Source organism: Oryzias latipes, chromosome 3 (genome assembly GCF_053564925.1).
Source record: "Oryzias latipes strain Hd-rR chromosome 3, Olatipes_Hd-rR_3.1".
NCBI classification, from domain to species: Eukaryota; Metazoa; Chordata; class Actinopteri; order Beloniformes; family Adrianichthyidae; genus Oryzias; species Oryzias latipes.
The window spans coordinates 36,539,090-36,557,741 of NC_136239.1; the positions used below are offsets into that span (position 1 = coordinate 36,539,090).

The window sequence follows — 18,652 nt, forward strand, 5'->3', positions numbered from 1 at the left end:
CCCTGTCCGTTTGTCTGCACATCAAAGCGTCGACTCACTGGTGTTTCAGCGCACGTGTGACAGACGGGGCTGTGGGGGGAAGTTTGTCCCTCATGCTGCTCCATAGGCTAACCTTCATGGCCACCACCTGTCTCATGAGTTGGGGGGCGTTGGCCCATTACGCTGATAAATAGCAGCGGTGGGAGTTCAAACTAGACTTTGGTTAGCTGGCTTGGCCATGGTAAGTGATTTTCATAAGTGGACCTTTTAACTGAAGTTTTTAAGAATTTGAGTTTGCAACATTTTAAACCGTATTTACATAAACAGGTGGTGAGAGCAGTTTTTGACTAGCGATGGGTAGATGAGGCCTCGTGAACCATTTGGCACATTACCCAAACTATAAATAAATATTCTGGATAACCGAGCGTTGACGAATGTTTCAAGTTTTTTTTTTTCTCTATTTTTTAAATTTCTAATTAAAATTCATGAATTTCTCTCAAGAGTCCCAAACTTCTGCGTTCAAAGCAGCTGAAAGACATGGAGATCTGGAGTTTGACGGTGGAATCTGATCTGGTTTGAAGGTGAGAGGGAGAATCTGGACATTTTTATCCCCTCCTAAAAGGGTTCTGAAGGAGGAGGGATGGATTTGTAGTCTATAATCATCAAAAATATGAGATTTTTTTAAAGATTTATCATGATTTCTATAGACCTTAAGGTCTGTGAACTGAATTAACTGTTCATCTAATGGGATTTCCTTTCATGTTTAAGCTCTTTCAGCCATTAGTTGCCCCTGAGATCAGTATTTCAGATCAATGGTAACCATCACTCAATTTGTGCACAAAAGTGCAAAAAACTATATATATATATATATATATATATATATATATATATATATATATATATATATATATATATATATATATATTTAATTATTGTCATGTAGTTGTTGTAAATAAAATAGTAACTCATGATTGTAAACACTGCAAAAACAGGCCCCCAAGAAATAGGTAAAAAATTCTTAATATTTGTCAAATTTAAGTGAAAAATGGTCTTACCAAGAATTCTGATTTTAACAAAAAAAAAATAATCTGGTCACTAAAATGAGAGAAAATTTGACTTTTTTTCTTGAAACGAGAATCTTTTTACTTTTCTAAGACTTAGTCTTTTTTTTCTCTCTCTCTTATTAAAACCTGTAACTTTTCCAGAATCCATGTTGTGGTTTTCTGAAACAGTGTTCGTGTTCCTGTAAACCATTGATTCTAAAAAAAAAAAAAATTAAAAAATTCTTCCAGGAAGTGAATTCCTGCCAGCTGCCCCCCCGAGGTGCATCCAGCTGAGTAACGGATGGATGCAGCGGATCTTGTTCAGCTCTTTAGATGCTGCATTAGAGACACATTTGGAAATGATACACACTCAGTGGGTCTGTTGATGCCAGGGGTCTGCGGTGCTTAATGTGCTGACGCTGCCCAAAGGCCGGATGACTTACAGCCCCGCTTATTTTGGAGAAAAGAGGGTCACAGCAGATATTTTTAGAACGTCATTGAAGTGGTATTTGGAGACGCCGTATTATTGTGACAAAGTGTTGTTTTACCACTGTACCTTTTATTTATTTACCGAAAATAAACCCAACGGGCAAAATAAAGGACGAGACTGAGGAGTTGAGGTAAAAGTGGAGTCCTGACCTTCAGCATGCAGACCTCCATCAAAGCAGGAGGGTTTTTTTTTTTTTAGGTTTTTGATGGAAACAGCAGCAGTGCGAGGATTATTCCTTTTTGTTTTGGTTTGTTTTCTTGCTTTTATAACGTTCCATTTTCAGGTTTGTTTTTTTCCTTCTTTGTGAAGCTACGTCCACATCGCCGCCTTAGGCTTTGAAAAGTCTATGTAAACGCATGTTTGTTTGCTTAGAACAGAGACGGCGTATATTAATGTAACATTTAAAAAAGCAAAGACACAAGATTAAGGCCAATTTCCATCTTTATGCCCTAAAGACAGGTTGATGGTCCCCTTGACAAAAAGACAAGTTAAATAAAAAGAGAGGATAACAGAAGACAGACAACAGCAAATACCGAAACAAATAAATATTTAAAAAAATAGGTAGACAGATGTGACAGAAAAAGCTATTTAAAAAAAAAAAAAAAGACGGTAAAAACTTGTGATGTTTCCCATTGTATGTTTGCTAAATGAGCTCAGAGTTCTCTTCTTGTGGAGTGAGTTGAGTTCTCCTGTTGGAGAATCCAGCCTGACTGAAAGCACCCTTCCTCAGAGGAACAGAGGAGGGGCCAGGCCGTGAAGGATTCCATGAATGAACATTTTATTTCAATTCAATTCAATTCAATTTTATTTGTATAGCCCAAAATCACAACAACAGTCGTCTCGATGGGCTTCGAAGTAAAACATGAAATCAAAAGGATCACGAATACAAAGAGTTCAATAGAAAAATACTAAAATGAACTAACAAACTGACTAAGCTATACTGGCATCCCTGCCCTTAGACCCCCCTTCGCGGTAAGGAAAAACTCCCAAAAAAAACGGATTCCGGAAAAAACGAAGAAACCTCAGGGATGAAGGAGGGATCCTCCCCCAGGACGGACAGGCGATTTACCAGAAATCTTAGAGAAGAATTAACTTATCTAAATCTACAACTACATATATAAAAGTCCAGCAGACGAGCTTCATCCAGCCGTGGTTGTGGGGACAGTCAAAGGCGCGAGTCGAGCCGGAGACCACAGCCAGGTGTAGGAGCAGGAGCAGAGGCGAGGTACTCGGTCAGGTACAGAGCAGAGACGAGCCAGAGATGAGCCAGAGGCAGGAACCACAGCCAGGTGAAGGAGCGGGAGCAAAGGCGAGGTAAACGGTCAGGAACTGGAGCACGGATGAGCCAACTGGAGTCTGGAAGCACTCCCACTCCCCAGGAGGGGAGAGGAAAAGAGGGACAATACATGAATCGCACTGCACCAAACAGAGGCATGGAGAACTAAATGATGAATTATGATCAAGAATAGAGGAGAGGAATGGTAGAAGTAAAAACAGGAAAGAGGACAGAACCCCAGTGCACCATAGTTACCCCAGCTTCAACTTCTAGCAGCCTTTTAAAAGAAATAGTTATTATTAAGTTTAATTTAAACAAATTAACATTAAGTTAAATAATCTCTGAATACTAGCTAGTCTGACAATAAGCCTGTCCAAAGAGGAATGTTTTCAGTCTAGCTTTGAATGTAGAAACTGAGTCGGCCTGTCTTACATGAGCTGGGAGTTTATTCCATAAGACAGGGGCTTGGTGGCTAAACGCTCTACCTCCAACCGTACTTTTACTAATTCTAGGAACCACAAGCAGTCCTGCATTTTGCGAGTGAAGTGTTCTCATTGGATGGTAAGGGACTATGAGGTCCTTAATATAGGACGGGGCCATTCCATGTAAGGCCTTATAGGTTAACAGGAGGATCTTGAACTTGATTCTGGAATCAACTGGGAGCCAATGGAGCGAAAATAACACAGGAGTGATGTGATCTCTTCTGCTAGTTCCAGCTAACAATCTAGCTGCTGCGTTCTGAACAAGCTGGAGACTTCTTAAGGAACTCTTAGGACACGCTGCTAACAAGGAGTTACAGTAATCCAGCCTCGATGTAACAAATGCATGGATGAGTTTTTCAGCATCACTCTTAGAAAGTATATTTCTGATCTTAGCAATATTCCGCAGGTGAAAAAAGGCAGTTCTGCACGCCTGAGATATGTGAGCCTTAAATGATAAATCCTGGTCAAGTAAAACCCCAAGGTTTCTAACTGTGGAATTGGGGGCTATACTTATGCCATCCAGGGAGACTATCTGAGCAGACAGAGTATCTCTGAGGTTTTTAGGACCTAGTATAATGACCTCAGTTTTTTCTGGGTTCAAGAGGAGGTAATTAATTGTCATCCAGGTCTTGATGTCACTGATGCAGGCGTTCAGTTTCTCTATCTGGTCATTCTGGTCAGGCTTCATGGATAAATACAACTGCGTATCGTCGGCATAACAATGAAAATTAATTCTGTGTTTCCTGATTATGTTTCCTAGGGGTAGCATATAAAGCGTAAACAGGATCGGTCCCAAGACTGAGCCTTGTGGGACTCCATAGTTGACTCGAGTGCACTGAGAGGAATGGCCATTTACATTAACGAACTGATACCTATCGGACAGATAGGATTTAAACCACTGGAGAGCAGATCCTCTGATCCCTATGTCCTGCTCTAATCTATGGAGTAAAATACCGTGGTCGATAGTGTCAAAGGCTGCACTGAGGTCCAACAGGACCAGAATAGAAAGTAGTCCCTTTTCTGAGGCCAATAACAAGTCATTAGAGACTCTAACTAGTGCAGTTTCCGTACTGTGGTGAGGTCTAAACCCCGACTGAAAGTCTTCAAAGTGGCTGTTGTCCTGTAGGTGGCAGTAAAGCTGCTTAACTACAACTCTTTCTAGGATTTTAGAAATAAAGGGCAGGTTTGATATCGGTCTATAGTTGGCCAAGATGCTAGGATCCAAACTGGGCTTTTTCAGAAGAGGTTTAACAACTGCATATTTAAAAGACTGTGGCACGTAACCCGTTTCCAGAGAGGCATTTATCATTGTTAATATGGGATCATTAATTAGGGGAAAAGTTTCTTTAAAAAGTCTAGTGGGAATTGGGTCTAACAGACACGTTGAGGATTTGGAGGACGTAATAATTGATGTTATTTCCGCTTGATCCACAGCAGTGAAGCAGTCTAATGTTACAGAGGTTTCTATGGATGCCTCCATTTCTACCGCTTCAGCCTGTTCTGGGCTGATAATAGGAATAACTTGATTTAACTTATGTCTAATATTTGAGATTTTACTGTCGAAAAATGTAAGAAAATCATCAGAGCTGAGAGAAACAGGAACATGTGGTTCTACTGAGCTCTGACTGCGAGTTAATTTAGCAATACTGCTAAAAAGAAATCTTGGATTGTTTCCATTCTCTGATATTAAGGTTGAATAGTACTGGCTTCTAGCTCTATGCAGGGCTTTTTTATAATTTAAAAGGCTATGTTTCCAGGTATTCAGAGACTGCTCTGAACCGGAGCGGCGCCATTCCCTTTCCAACTTACGGGTTTCTTGTTTAAGAGAACGAGTTTCAGCGTTAAACCACGGTGCTACTCGGTTTTGTCTGACGAACTTAGGTTTCAAGGGGGCAACAACATCGAGTGTACTCCTGAGGGCTTGTAAGGCATCATTAACAAAGTGGTCATTTATACTAGGACTGATACTATGGGAGCTGGTCTCAGAGTATTTTCTCAGAATATCACTAAGTACTGGCTGAACTGTGTGTTTAAACTCAGACACAGAACGGTCAGTTAAGGTTCTTCTAAGCTGTTTCTTATTCACTGGGACAGAAGGATGTTCTAATGTAAACTGGAAGGTAATCAGAAAGTGATCAGAAATGATGGGGTTAAGAGGAAGGACACTCAGCTGGTTGATCTCTATACCATGGGTTAGAACAAGGTCCAGGGTGTGCTTATGACAGTGAGTGGGTTCATTCACACTTTTGGGTGAAACCAACATCATCTAATAAAGCTGCAAAAGCCTTTCCTAGGCAGTCACTGGGGTCATCAACATGAATATTAAAATCCCCTAATATTATAGTTTGATCAGAATCTAAGACAATAGTCGATAGGAAGTCGGAAAACTCAGTTAAAAATTCTGAATATGGGCCGGGGGGGCGATAAATAATTATGAGTAAAACAGGTTTTGGAGTTTTCCTGTTTGGGTGACTTAAAGACAATATGATGTTTTCAAATGAATTATAAGCATTTTTAACTTTAGGGCTGAGAAGTAAGCTAGACTGTGATATTACTGCCAAACCACCTCCTTTACCTGAAATCCTGGATTTCTGATAGTTAGCATAAGTGGGGGGGGGTTGCTTCATTCAATCTAACATAGTCATCCTGATGGAGCCAAGTTTCTGTTAAGGCTAAAAGACTGAGGTTTTTATCAGTAATTAACTCGTTGACTAAGAGGGACTTGGAGGAAATGGATCTAATGTTTAATAAACCGCATTTAATTACATCATAATTCTGCTTGTGAGTACTGCTGTCTGTCACCGTAAGGTTTCTATGACGCGCTCCTTTCATTTGTCTTTCAGCACATAAGCTAAAGCTAGGACCTGCTTGACTTTCCCTGCATGGGTTTTGCACCGGCACTAACCCTAAGGGAGGCTCAGAGGAGCGTTTTACACTGCTGCTCTGCGCCCGGGTCTCGTCTCTGGATTGTCAGGTTAACAGACTAAGCCTAGCAGAAATGTTTCTAGAAAGAAGAGTGGCACCGTCCCGGGTGGGATGGACGCCGTCTCTCCGCATGAGACCGGGCTTCCCCCAAAACGCGCTCCAGTTATCCACAAAACCAACGCCGTTTTCTGGGCACCATCTAGAAAGCCAGCGGTTAAATGATGAAAAGCGGCTGTACATTTCATCACTGACTAAGTTCGGCAGGGGACCAGAGAAAATGACAGTGTCGGACATCGTCTTAGCCAGTTTACACACCGAAGCTACGTTTAACTTAACCTATTTGACATAATTCTGCCAGATCATCAGGTCGTGACAGTGATGGTGGACTTTGGACTTTCTTTCTAATATTTTTAGCGCTTGTTTGCGTTTTGATGGGTCTTAAATTCAGGTCTTGGCGTCAAGTACTCCCACTTTCATCGACTACGCAGGTTTCTATGGCCGTTTTTGGCCTCTACGTGCAAAACGGGCTTTGAAAGTTAAACCCGTTGAACTTTGACCAATCAGGGACTTTGTAGTGACGATGGATGGCGTTCTTTTTAATTCACAGAAGTGCCAACCATTTGGATAGTGATCACGGAGGAGATAAAAAAAATGCAGTTCGTTTCTGGTCAGAATTCTACGACACCAAGTCTTGTGACAGAAGAAGCCTGGAGCCAGATTCTCCAGATTTGCACCGCTTTGACCTTTCACACCAAGCCTCCTCAAAATCCATGGACTGGTATTGGGCAGCGACGCTTCGAGTCGAATGTTTCCACCTATGTTTATACCAGAGCCTAGCAGGGTATACTTACTGGGACTTGCTCACTGATCTCCAAATAAAGCACAGGTTCACTCTGAGGTGGCAGTGGGGGTGCAGCGGTTGGCACTCTGGCCTCACAGCGGGATTCAAATCCCAGCTGACTTCTTTCTGTGTAGAGTTTGCTCCACTGCAGCTTCCTCTCACCGTCAAAGACATTCTAGGATGACTCTAAATCGACCGTGTTGGAGCGGGATTGTCTATATCTGGGAGAGAAGAAGGTGAAATTCCGCCTTCGCCCTTCAGCAGCGGGAACAGAGTCACCTTGACGCTAAAGGAAAGAACGGGTACGGATAAAATACTTTTTTTCTTATAATTTATTTGCTTCCTAAAGCCCAAATCAATCATCTTTTGATCTGTTGTCAAAGCGTTCCCAGTGGTCTTCTTTAGTATGATTATGCCGATTTAGGCCAAAATCCTAAAACCTGTGGTTTTTTAGGACATAGTTTCTGCAGAGCAGCAGGACTGCCTCAGAGACTCACCTCTAAGTTATGTGCAGGACCGATGGGGTGGAGCAACACTGCCCCTCCCTGTTGCTTAGAGCTCTCCGTTTACATTCTTTTCCCTCTAGCTTACAGCCCCTCCCACCCCCAACTTAACATTATCTGTACAAAGCAAAAAATGGCAGAGCAGGACGTTTGTGGCTCGCCCAGTGTATTTCTACATCCCAAATAGGCTCTTTTCAAACGGCATTTTACTCATCTGCTCCTGATTGACTAATTTAAATAACAGAATCCTCAGAAATGCTTGATTTTTCTCCATATATGCCCTCCATCAGAAAAACGCCACGAGAACATATTAAAAAATAAAAAAACACAGTTTTCATTGGAGCCTTTAAAAAGCCTCACTTATAGAAGGCTTAAGCATTGCTACATTTTAGATGTTTTCTTTTTTTGATCAAATGTTAATTAAATGAAACATAAACTGTTTAAGACACGGCAGCTTCATCGGAAAAGACTTTAGTATCTGCATTGTCCAGTTTTGTGTCATGACGCTAAACAAACATCTGGAATGGGAATTAAATTTCTTAAGTGAATGTAATTCATGGGAAACCCTCATTTTTCCCATCTCATGGACTTCCTGCTGTCAGAAAATGGTGAAATAATTGTTGTTATCTTGTATTTACCAAAGATTTCTCCTCAGATCTTTCTTTAATGGGACTTTGGGGTATTTGGGAATTTTTCAGAACATCGTATGTCCGTCATGGACTGATGGAGAACACAGATGACATGCGTGGCTCCACGCTTCTGAAAAGCTGCCGTGGAACAGAAGCCGATCTGGGACGTTCCTCTGAGCGAAGTGTCTGTTGGGGCTCCTCTCCTGTCCGGCCTGCTCACGTCTTCAGAGTGATTACGCTGCAGCCGGAGACGAATCTGTCAACACTCCGTTTGCTGTCATCGACTTCACCATAAATACCAGCTCAGCTGTTCATCAAGGTTGACCTCACAGCCAAAAAAAAAGGTATAAATGTTCCTGATGTGACAGTAAAATAAACAAAAAAGGATTTAACATTTAAACTTCTTCCCAAAGATCCAGAAGGAATTGGAAAAATAACCTATTATATTATGAGATTAAGGGATTTTATTAATGTAGAGCAACAAAACAAACCAGAAAAAAAGTCCTTTCTTGATTCTAAATCACTCAAGTAAAACAAAACGTCAAAACGAAACATTTTGGGATGTTTTTTCCAAAGAGAAAATGGGGCATTCCAGAGAAAACAAAAGCTTCCTGCAACAAATTAACTGCTGAGATTTTGCTGATTCCAATTTAAGGTGGACCACTCTGTGAGGAAACAGGACTGTGTGGAGCTGAAGAACGAGACCTTTTATGTTAGAAAAATGAGTTTTTTTGTGTGACATGTCCTGGAAAAGGCTGGGATTTCTCCTTTTTCTGTTCGTGGCGTGTTTTAGTCATAAATGCATTAGGTGAATTTAGATGCGCATTCTTGGCTGCATCTCACATCTCAGATGATTTTCTCTGCATGGTGAGCCCACATGCTTCTTCATCACGCTGTTGGGTCATCGTGCAGCAGAGGAGATGAATGCTGAAGGCTCGGCGGTCGGACTCATGGATGACTTGGTTTGAATCCAGGTCACAACCTCCCTCGCCTCCGTCAGCGTGTCTCATCGTGTCCATCTTTCTCCCAACGTTTGTTTCCATCCTCACAGGAGAAGAACGTCAGAACGAACGCTTCAGCAGTTCACAAACTCTAGATTTCTGATTGCAAAGCATTTTTGCTCATCAGTCAGTCTCTAAATATCTGTTGCAAAGGTTTTTGCTTTAAATTACAAATGAAACTACATTTTAAAATCAAACCATTCCAATTAAGGACCTTAATTTTACATAAATCAAGACTTTGAATTAGTTTGGTTGATTATTGATTTGCTACAAGAGTATTCCTTAGAAATGGTTTAGTAATGTTGGAAAACCTGTTTTGAATTGGCGCCACATTAGTTAGGAATTTGCCCAAACAAAGATGCACTGGTATGATGATTGCATTGTTTTCCTATCCTTGGAGGGACATGACACCCCAAACTTCCAGCACACCCCTGATAATCTACTTGCCCCCCATAGTGGTGGGGCAGGCTCAATCCGGGCCTGGCCCAAGTGAGGAGAAAATGAAAACCCTTCTGGTGGAAATATATTTGGCGTCAAAAATAAAAAGTATAATCTGTGACTGCATCTCAGTGCTGAGACCTCGGCTCCAGTGAACACGTCAGTTTGGTTCATCGGTGACCAACACAATCCGGGTGACTGACTCGCTGGTTGAAGACTGGGATGCCATCCCACAGCAGTGTGTGACCCGCACACTCACCGCTGCTGTGGATGAGTGTCCTTCGCCCACATGATACAGTCCTCCAATGTTGGAAGGGATTATCTATTGAACTGAAGTCTATGGTAAAATTATATTTCACAGCAAAGATTTGGTCAAATCTTTTTTGAGATCATCCCACCTGCTCAGCTGAGCTGCTCCTTTTAAATATAACTCATGCAAAACTAAAAACTGTTTTGTCAACAGGCTTAGGTTCAACGTAAAGTGGACCGACCAGACTTCCTGTACCAAGATCATCATTGGTGGTAGTGTAATGGTGTGGGCTTCTTTTTGATGGAAACATTAATTTGGCATGGAGAAGAAAGTCCTCCTGTTTGACGTCTGAGAACTTTTTGTTTCCTTAGCAGAACAATGATCCAAAGCTTCCAAAGTTGAGGGCAAACACATGAAAAGAACAAACTGCAGATTTAGTAAAGGAGGTGTTTTAAGATAGAACTGTTTTTATGAATTCAACTTTTATGATAGTTATTTTTAAAAATTGAAGTTTACAATGTAGCACGCCTTCATTATTATTATTATTAACATTTTAAAAAAAAAATTTCATTTCCCATTTGGTATTTTTCCCTTTAAAAAACATCATTTCATATTTTTAACCCTTAGCATTTTTTGTATTTTTTCTAATTTGCCATTTTTCCATTTTTAACATTTTTAATTTTTGTCATTTAAAAATGTTTAACATTTAACCCTACATTACCAATTTGGAATGCCCCGCCTTACTTTTTGCAAAAATCTAACATTTAAAAAAAAAAGTCACGCTCATAAATTTTTAAAAAGTTTTATTTTATTTTACTTTTTTTTCTTTGGCGTTTTTCTGTCCATTTTCAACATTTTTGACCTTTTATTTTATTTTGTAATTGGGTCTTTTCCCTCCCAGTCCCATCAGCCCCGTTGATGCCGCTGTACAGGTGGGTCTTCAGTCGCGCAGGTGAACATCCGGGTCATCTGCTCGGCGCGCGGTGCTTCTGGACGCGCGCGGGTCTTCCTCACGTTTCATCCGCGAGGAGAAAACTAGAAACTTTACAGCCCAGCTCTACCGTAAGCACCGCTGCGGCTCGTTGCCGCGGCCGGAGCGCGCGCGCGCACGCTGGGAAGGGGTGGCACAGACCAATCATCTGCACGCGGAGGCAGGGGGTGGGGGTGCTGCTGCTGCTCCTGCTCCTGCTGCTGCTCCCGCCATAAGGAGTTAGTTTGCAGAGAGACCCAGCAGACGCGATGCTGCAGAAGAAGCTCCGTCACAAGTGAGTTTGAGGTTTTGCTTCATTTTCTTTCCATAAACAAAGTTTTTCGTTTCTGCAGCTTCATGAGGAAACATCCAGGTTCTCTGTGTCTTAAAGCACGTCCTTGAGGTATTCTCACCTTGATTGCTGCAGGCTTTCTGCAGATTAGGTGGAGTCTGGAGGTCTCCTGCTGTGATTGGCTGAAGTCGGAGGTTCTCCAGCAGAACGCTCCTGTTTGTTTACACCAACTTCCTCCAGCGGCTGATTTCTCTGAGGCAGGTGAGGAACATGTGGACTCCTCTGTGAGGACCAGAAGATGAACGAGTCCTCCTGCTGCCATCCTCCTGCCGTCACGTATCAGCAGAGTTCCCGATGGGACCTCAACGCCAGCTGCGACTGGTCGGCCCCTCGCTGTAACTGGACGTCGGGGGACGGGCCCCTGCAGCTGCCCACCTTCTCCACGGCGGCGAAGGTCCGGGTGATCATCACCTTCATCCTGTGCGGCGTGTCCACCCTCTGCAACTCCGCCGTGCTCTGGGCGGCCATCGGCCACAAGCGCAAGTCTCACGTCCGGGTGTTGATCATCAACCTGACGGCGGCGGATCTGTTGGTCACCTTCATCGTGATGCCGGTGGACGCCGCGTGGAACATCACGGTACAGTGGTTGGCGGGCGACGCGGCCTGCAGGTTCCTCATGTTCCTCAAGCTGCAGGCCATGTACTCCTGCGCTTTCGTGACGGTGGTGATCAGCCTGGACAGACAGTCGGCCATCCTCCGCCCTCTGTCCATCAGCGCGGCCCCGCGGAGGAACAGGAGCATGCTGACGGTGGCGTGGACCATGAGCGCCGTGCTCTCCGTCCCTCAGGTGAGGCAGCGACTCCACAACTAATCACACTGATCCTGATCCGGAGATCCTCTGGAGGAGAACACAAGTCTTGCATTAGGCTTTTCCGTGCACAACCGAAGCTTCTCCTTCATGCTCCAGAGAGCTTCAGAGCGGCGGCGGCGGCTGCAGGCCGCCACACACGCTCCCAGGTTTTTCACTGACAGCAAACGACACGAGCAAGGACAGTCAAATCTGACCTTAAATACTCCATTTAAAAAAAAACAACTTTTTTTTCTAAATTTGATGCAAAAAACACTTTTGTAAGAAAAAGTAAGGATGAGTAATTTCTCATACATAAAAACACACACGTTCCACATGTGCACGCTGCAGCTGGAAAGTGAGAAGTGTGCAGAAAAGAAGATGATCCCACTCAGCACTTTGGATGATTAAAAGCGAGAATGGTGTTTAAAAAAATGTTTAGCAAGAATTCCAGTGTCAAAAAAAAAAAAAACTCAGCTAATAAGCTTTTGCGGGACCTTCCTGCTTCAGTCCAATTATAAAGTGGAAGCAGAATATAATGAACCAGACTTGGATAATGAGGGTCATGCAGAAAAGTTCTGGGTTTTCACCAGAGCTTCTCGTCCCTGAAGGTTTGGAGAAAACAAAGAGGTAAAAAAGAGAAAAGTGATTCTGTGTCCTGTTTTTCATGGTGGCTGTAGAAAACGCCTGTAAATGTGTCTCTATGATGTCTCTTTTATGAGTTTATCAAAGTTTAGATGGATCTTTGATCAGATTTCCTTTTAGTTTAGGACCCTCCCAGAGCCCTCAGGTCTGCTGGGGGTCACAGAGGTCAGAACAAAAACCCACACTGAGGCCTCATTTCAGCACTTTGGGCCTCGCCTGAGGACGTGGGGGCTTCAGCCACTGTGGAGGTTTTCAAGGAAAAAACGAGTTCATCTTAATAGTAAAGCCTTTATGTAGTTTTTACTTTTCCATATGTTTTCATTTGATTTTATAAATTAATTCAATTTATTTTGATTGTACTTGTGGGATGTGTATGTGTTGGAGTTTTATATTTTAATTATTTTATTTTATTATTATTATATTTTTTTCAATGTTTGCTATTTGAACTACTATTGTTTTTATCTTGCTAATATCTATTTTATTCTGGGAAGCACTCGGATGCTTTGTAACAAGAAAAGTGCAAAAAAGTTACATTTGAATTAGAATTGTTATTGTTTCCCCCATCAGTAGAAGTTTCTTTCAAGGCTGAAAACATAAATGTACAGCAAAAATGACCACCAAACAGAAACTTTAAATGTTCTAAGTCGCACGCCGATCATCGTTTGACCTATTTCCAAATCGTTCCCAGTGCTCTTTTAATTTGAATTATCCAGTTTTTAGCCACATTTTTTTTTAAAAGCTGTTGTTTTCAAGGACATAGTTGCTGGAGAGCAGCAGGAGTTCATTAGACATTCACCTCCCCGTTGCTGAGAGCTCTCTGTTTACATGCTGTCTTGCTAGCCTCCAGCCCCACAAACCCCCCACTTAACAATACCGCTGCAACATAAATGGTCAGCAATACTGAATTGGATAAATATTAGACTTCACAATGATTTGAATAAAAGACTCAGAGAAGCAATTTTGAGCTTAATTTTCTCTACATTTGTCCTCATTCATCAGAAAAAGGCCACAAAAGCATGTTAAAAACACAATTTTCATTGGAGTGGGTGTTTTTCATTTTCTGACCAGAGGATAGAGTTTAAAATTAATAAACATATTTTAGCCCCAATGAGGTCCTTTGGAACAAAAACAATGTCAAAACTAAAGTGACTCATGTTCAGATTAAAGCAGAAATATCAATTTTTTATGAGGCAGCGGGAAAATGAATTTTTCTTCCACTTCACAAAATCTTACTCTGAAGCACGATATAAATTAATGCAGCGATCACTTTAGCGAGGAAGACGTCTGCTGGATAAACATGATGCACTCATCAGATTCAGAGATTTGAAAGGTTTTGACTTCTTTCATTCTTTTACCTCCATTTGACCCTTGACCTGCAGCCTCATTTTATTTGATCTATTATACATTTGCTGAACTCCAGCGCCTGAGAAGCTTTCATGCAGGATAATCTATCAGCACACTTCCACAGATGAAAATATGTTGTTGGAAATTTGTGATGTCAAAAATAAAAATAGACGACTAGATCCATGTATGTCTACCTTTTTTCTACCTCATCTAAGATGGGTGGGAGCTAGCGGAAGAGCGTGTAAACAGAGAACTGTTGAATTTTTAATGAACTCCTGCCGCTCTGCGGAAACTATGTCCTAGAAAACAATAGGTTTTTTTTCCCTTTTGTTTTAAATTTTGGCTAAAAACAGCAAAAATCACAATTTATGTACCGCTGGGAACAGCAGCATGTGATTGCAGAGCTTCAGGTTGCAGACACCTGGTCTTGGATAAAAGTTTTCCAACAAAAATCCAAGTAGATCCAAGAAAACTACATTTCCATTGAAGCATTATGCAAAGTTTTTAACGAACATTTTAACATTCGAAAAACAACCCACCCCGCAAGTACACGGAGAAACAACCCATTAGTGGAAATCCAGGTGAGATGAAGATGCAAACTGTTGTTCCTGGAAGGCATGAAGTGCAGCACAAAGACTGAAATCAATGGAAATACCCCCTTGGTGTCTGACCTGCAACAAAAAAACATCACACAACTCACACAAATAATGCACAAAAACTAATTTTATTCCAAGAGTTTAAGTGCAACATTCAATCAAAGCCAATTTAATGCAATTTTGAAAACAAACGCTGACGATTGTCCTGTGTGTCCTTCAACTGGTTGTGCGTCAACGACAGAGACACAATCTGACCTGTTTACGGGTTCTGTAGGTGTTTGGGTTGTTCGGGTCCGTGGGTGGTCATAGAGAGGAGTGGCTGCATTTTAGGGGAAGCACAGGTGTGTTTTGCAGTTCCACTAAGGGGTGTCATGAACACGGAACGATTGTTGTGTGTAAGAGTATGGTGAAGGATTTGACGGTGCCCACTGCGCTACGCTACGTTTGTTAGGGAGGTAAGAGTTCCAGTCCCTTACTGTCCGCGCACAAACCCTGCGCCCATGTGGTGTGCACGTGATGTGTAAGCGCCTGTATAATGTCCACACAAACTTCCTTATGTCTATCAGCTAGGTTGCATGCCCGGATCTCGCCCCTATCACCTGACGGCTCTTTACGGGCCCATTGAAAAAGTGATAGATTTGTACCACGTCCCTGCATCTCACGCTTACTTCTCCTACGACCTACCCTCTGCAGTATGACTGTAGAAAAGATCTCAGTACAGGTTAGGCCATTTCAGAAAGTCCATATCCATCTGTAAGGGTAGTTGTGACTAAGGTTTAAAGATTATCTGATTGATCTTCTGTCCTGCAGATGTTCATTTTCCATAATGTCACCATCACCCACCCAGCAAACTTCACCCAGTGCACCACTAGAGGGAGCTTCGTGACCCACTGGCAGGAAACGGCCTACAACATGTTCACCTTCACCTGCCTCTTCCTGCTGCCGCTCAGCATCATGATCATCTGCTACACCCGGATCTTTATTCAGATCTCCAAGCAGATGACCAAAAAAAACGGTAAGTTACTTCGCAGATGAACAGCGGCCTTCTGCTTCATCCAACCCCAAACTGCACGCCAGATGTTTAGTCTTTGCTTCCATGTTTCCACACCAGTCCTCCTTCAGAAGTTGTTAGTCTGATTTTATTTTTATTTTTTATTATAGTATATTAAAAAAGTCTTCATATTATTCCTTTGCTGAACTCTACAGTTCTTTTCACATTTTTAAAATTCAGTTCCAACACTAAAAGTTAATATAAAAAGCTAAATTATTTAATTTTTGCTTCCAAAATCCAGTCCCAATCAATGCCTTAATAATGAAAACTAATAAAACTCTTGAAGATCTCATCAAAGAAGCCCCACCTGAAGACGTTTCAAATCAGATGAAGCAAAATCAATGCCACCTTTCAGTCCTGAAGGCTAAAGACTTGGTTGATGTCTTCACTCTTGGGGAACCAAAAGACTCAGAAGTCTTGATTAGAAAATATTCTCATGATCAACTGACCAATCAAAACGACACGGAGAACCCAACGATGACTCATACAGGAGGTCGTCAAAGGAACCACTGCACTGCCCCGGAGACAAAGGTGGTCCTCATCCTCTGTGCATCCAGGAAGGCGAATGTAAACATGGTGGTGGTGGTGGTGGTGGTGTGTGTGTGTGTGTGTGTGTGGGGGGGGGGGGGGGGTCCTGGAGGATCCGCTGGGCCTTTAATTTTTTTCTTATATAAGTAGCACTAATTTGGGACCAAGAGCCGCCATTTCATCTTGAAATGCAAATCATAATATTGGACTTGATAACAATAATACCCTGAGTATCTGCATGCTTCACTTCTGTAACACACTGATGCTAATTTAGTTTCATGAAACACTGAAGAAATTAAATAAGTGTCTAGTATATTAGCACAGCATATGAAAAAGGACAGTATAGTAGCAGCTTTATTTGTTTTGTGCATAGGAAGAACTGAATAGAAATACAGTTAGAGAACAGACATTTATTGTTCAGTGTAGCAAAACAATTATTTAAAACATATATACATATACGAATTCAACATCTGGATGGCAACTATAAAACAATTTTATTATGTTTTCATGAATGAGACATGACAATCTCAGTAATATTTTATAATCTTTGGAATTATTGATCCTCTGCTCATGTTCCTTCAGTTTCCTCCGACGAGCCGCATCTGCGCTGCTCAAAGAACAACATCCCCAAAGCCCGGATGAGAACTCTGAAGATGAGCGTTGTCATCGTCGTCGGCTTCATCGTGTGCTGGACTCCATACTACCTGCTGGGTCTGTGGTACTGGTTCTTCCCCGACGACCTGGAAGGGAAGGTGTCCCACTCGCTCACTCACATCCTCTTCATCTTCGGGCTTTTCAACACCTGCCTGGACCCCATCATCTACGGCCTCTTCACCACTCGCTTCCACAGGGGACGGAGGAAGTGCTACAGCGGGGCGACCGCCACCCTCAGCCTGGAAAGCAAGGTGGTGACGGCCGAGGCTGTGAAGCGTAGCTCAGACGCTTCAGCCTCCAGAGGAGACGCAGGTGAAAAGGACAACAACTCCGCACGGACTGAGCGCCAATCCAGCGGTGGAAACATCTGACTGTAGTCTGGAGGAGGGCCTCCTTTTTCTACTTTGTGTCAAAACCAGCATGCATGTAGAAAACATCTCACTTACCCGTCTGATGCTATGTTCACACCGGGCAAGTGATGCTCCTTCAAGTACACACTGAACTCGGGTTCTTCAACACGCTTTTAGCCTACGGGGTCCACACTAGGCTGAGATGAACTGCAGATACAGCTGCGCTCGGTAATCATTTGGTGGTTTAAACCCCCCAATCCAACCCCTCACTGCTTAGTGTCAAGCAGGGAGGCGCTGGGTCCCATTTGGTACGACTCGATGGTGGATTTGAACTCACAACCTGCCAGTCTCAGGGCAGACACTCTACCGCAAGGCCACTCAGCGGGTTCAAGTCTTGCGAAACATACTCCAGATTAATCATTTACACTTCTATTACGATATTTGAAAGACTTGGTGTCGTACAATTCCTGCAATAAGAACTGCTGAGAATGGTTGAAATGGACGCCACTCATATATCACCACCAAATTTAAGTCCCTGATTGGTCGAAGTTAAACTGGTTTCGTTATACTTTTCCTTCTGAATTTCCCTCCGGGGATCAATAAAGTACTGTCTTATCATATCATATCTTATCCCGACTTTCAGTGGCTGTGCGTTTTTCACATAGAGCCTGGAAACAGACTTAAAAATGCAAGAATTTTTCAGTTTTCAGTTTCTTTTTTATTTCAAACACAAATGAAAAATCAACACAGTGGTTTAAAAAATACATAAAACAATACAGTGTGTTTGGAAATGAGTGGGTTGAAGAGAAATCTTGTCTGATCCCACCCCTTTTTACAACACCTGATGATGCTCATATTTCTATTTACAGATATGTACAAAACGTGCACGGTACAATTTGAACACGGAACCCTAAAACGGACACATTTGTGCGTTTTTCATAGACTTTTCATTGAAAGGGGTCACTTGAACGTGCATATCCGAGCCAGGTGTGAACGTATGTCTGGATGAGTTTTCATACCCGAGTCTCTGTCTCAACCCTCCTTTGACAGTGAAGCGCGTTGGAAAAGACGGTTGCATGTTGACCAGCTGCTTTGAAAAAACCTTTAGTGGTGTCTGCAGATGAACCAGCCATTAAACAAATCCAAAACAAGGAGGTGACGCTCATTCAATGTGAGAAAAAACAGATGCCTAACAGGTGAAGAGGGCTTATGGTTTTGCCAAAGGAATGTTTCATTCAATCAGTGGGTTCAGGCAGCTGAGCATTTGGTTCAGACAAACCGTTTTAACAACTAAGAAAAACTATACTAATAAGGAAAGTAAAGGAGCTATGGTGGAGTGTCTGTTATTTACAGGTTGACTCTTCTGAATCAAACAGGTTACAGAATTCAGATTAGGAAAGTGCTTTTCTTATATCTTTGGAGTTTTTTTTTACGTTTTATTTTACTTACAAGGTGTAGGTTAGAGAATCTCGCCCCGCCCCACAAGAACTTAAATCCTGCTGCACTTCCTCATGTTCT

At 42.3% G+C, this 18,652-nt stretch overlaps 1 protein-coding gene across 2 annotated transcripts; it reads left to right on the forward strand.

Moving 5' to 3' along the window:
• The first annotated feature begins 10,493 nt into the window (after nt 1-10,493).
• Nucleotides 10,494-18,283, forward strand: gnrh-r1 (gonadotropin-releasing hormone receptor 1). Of its 2 annotated transcripts, XM_011493575.4 has the most exons (4): nt 10,494-11,122; nt 11,255-11,966; nt 15,362-15,566; nt 16,713-17,754. In XM_011493575.4, the coding sequence occupies exons 2-4, from the start codon at nt 11,418-11,420 to the stop codon at nt 17,153-17,155; spliced, it is 1,197 nt and encodes a 398-aa protein (XP_011491877.1). In that variant the 5' UTR covers nt 10,494-11,122; nt 11,255-11,417; the 3' UTR covers nt 17,156-17,754.
• Nucleotides 18,284-18,652: the final 369 nt, after the last annotated feature.

Excerpts from the sequence above, each read along its gene's own strand:
- gnrh-r1 (XM_011493575.4), top strand. The coding sequence starts at position 11,418 with ATGAACGAGTCCTCCTGCTGCCATCCTCCTGCCGTCACGTATCAGCAG. Across the intron at positions 11,967-15,361 it reads CCGTGCTCTCCGTCCCTCAG|ATGTTCATTTTCCATAATGT; the intron begins GTGAGGCAGCGA and ends TCTGTCCTGCAG. Across the intron at positions 15,567-16,712 it reads GCAGATGACCAAAAAAAACG|TTTCCTCCGACGAGCCGCAT; the intron begins GTAAGTTACTTC and ends ATGTTCCTTCAG.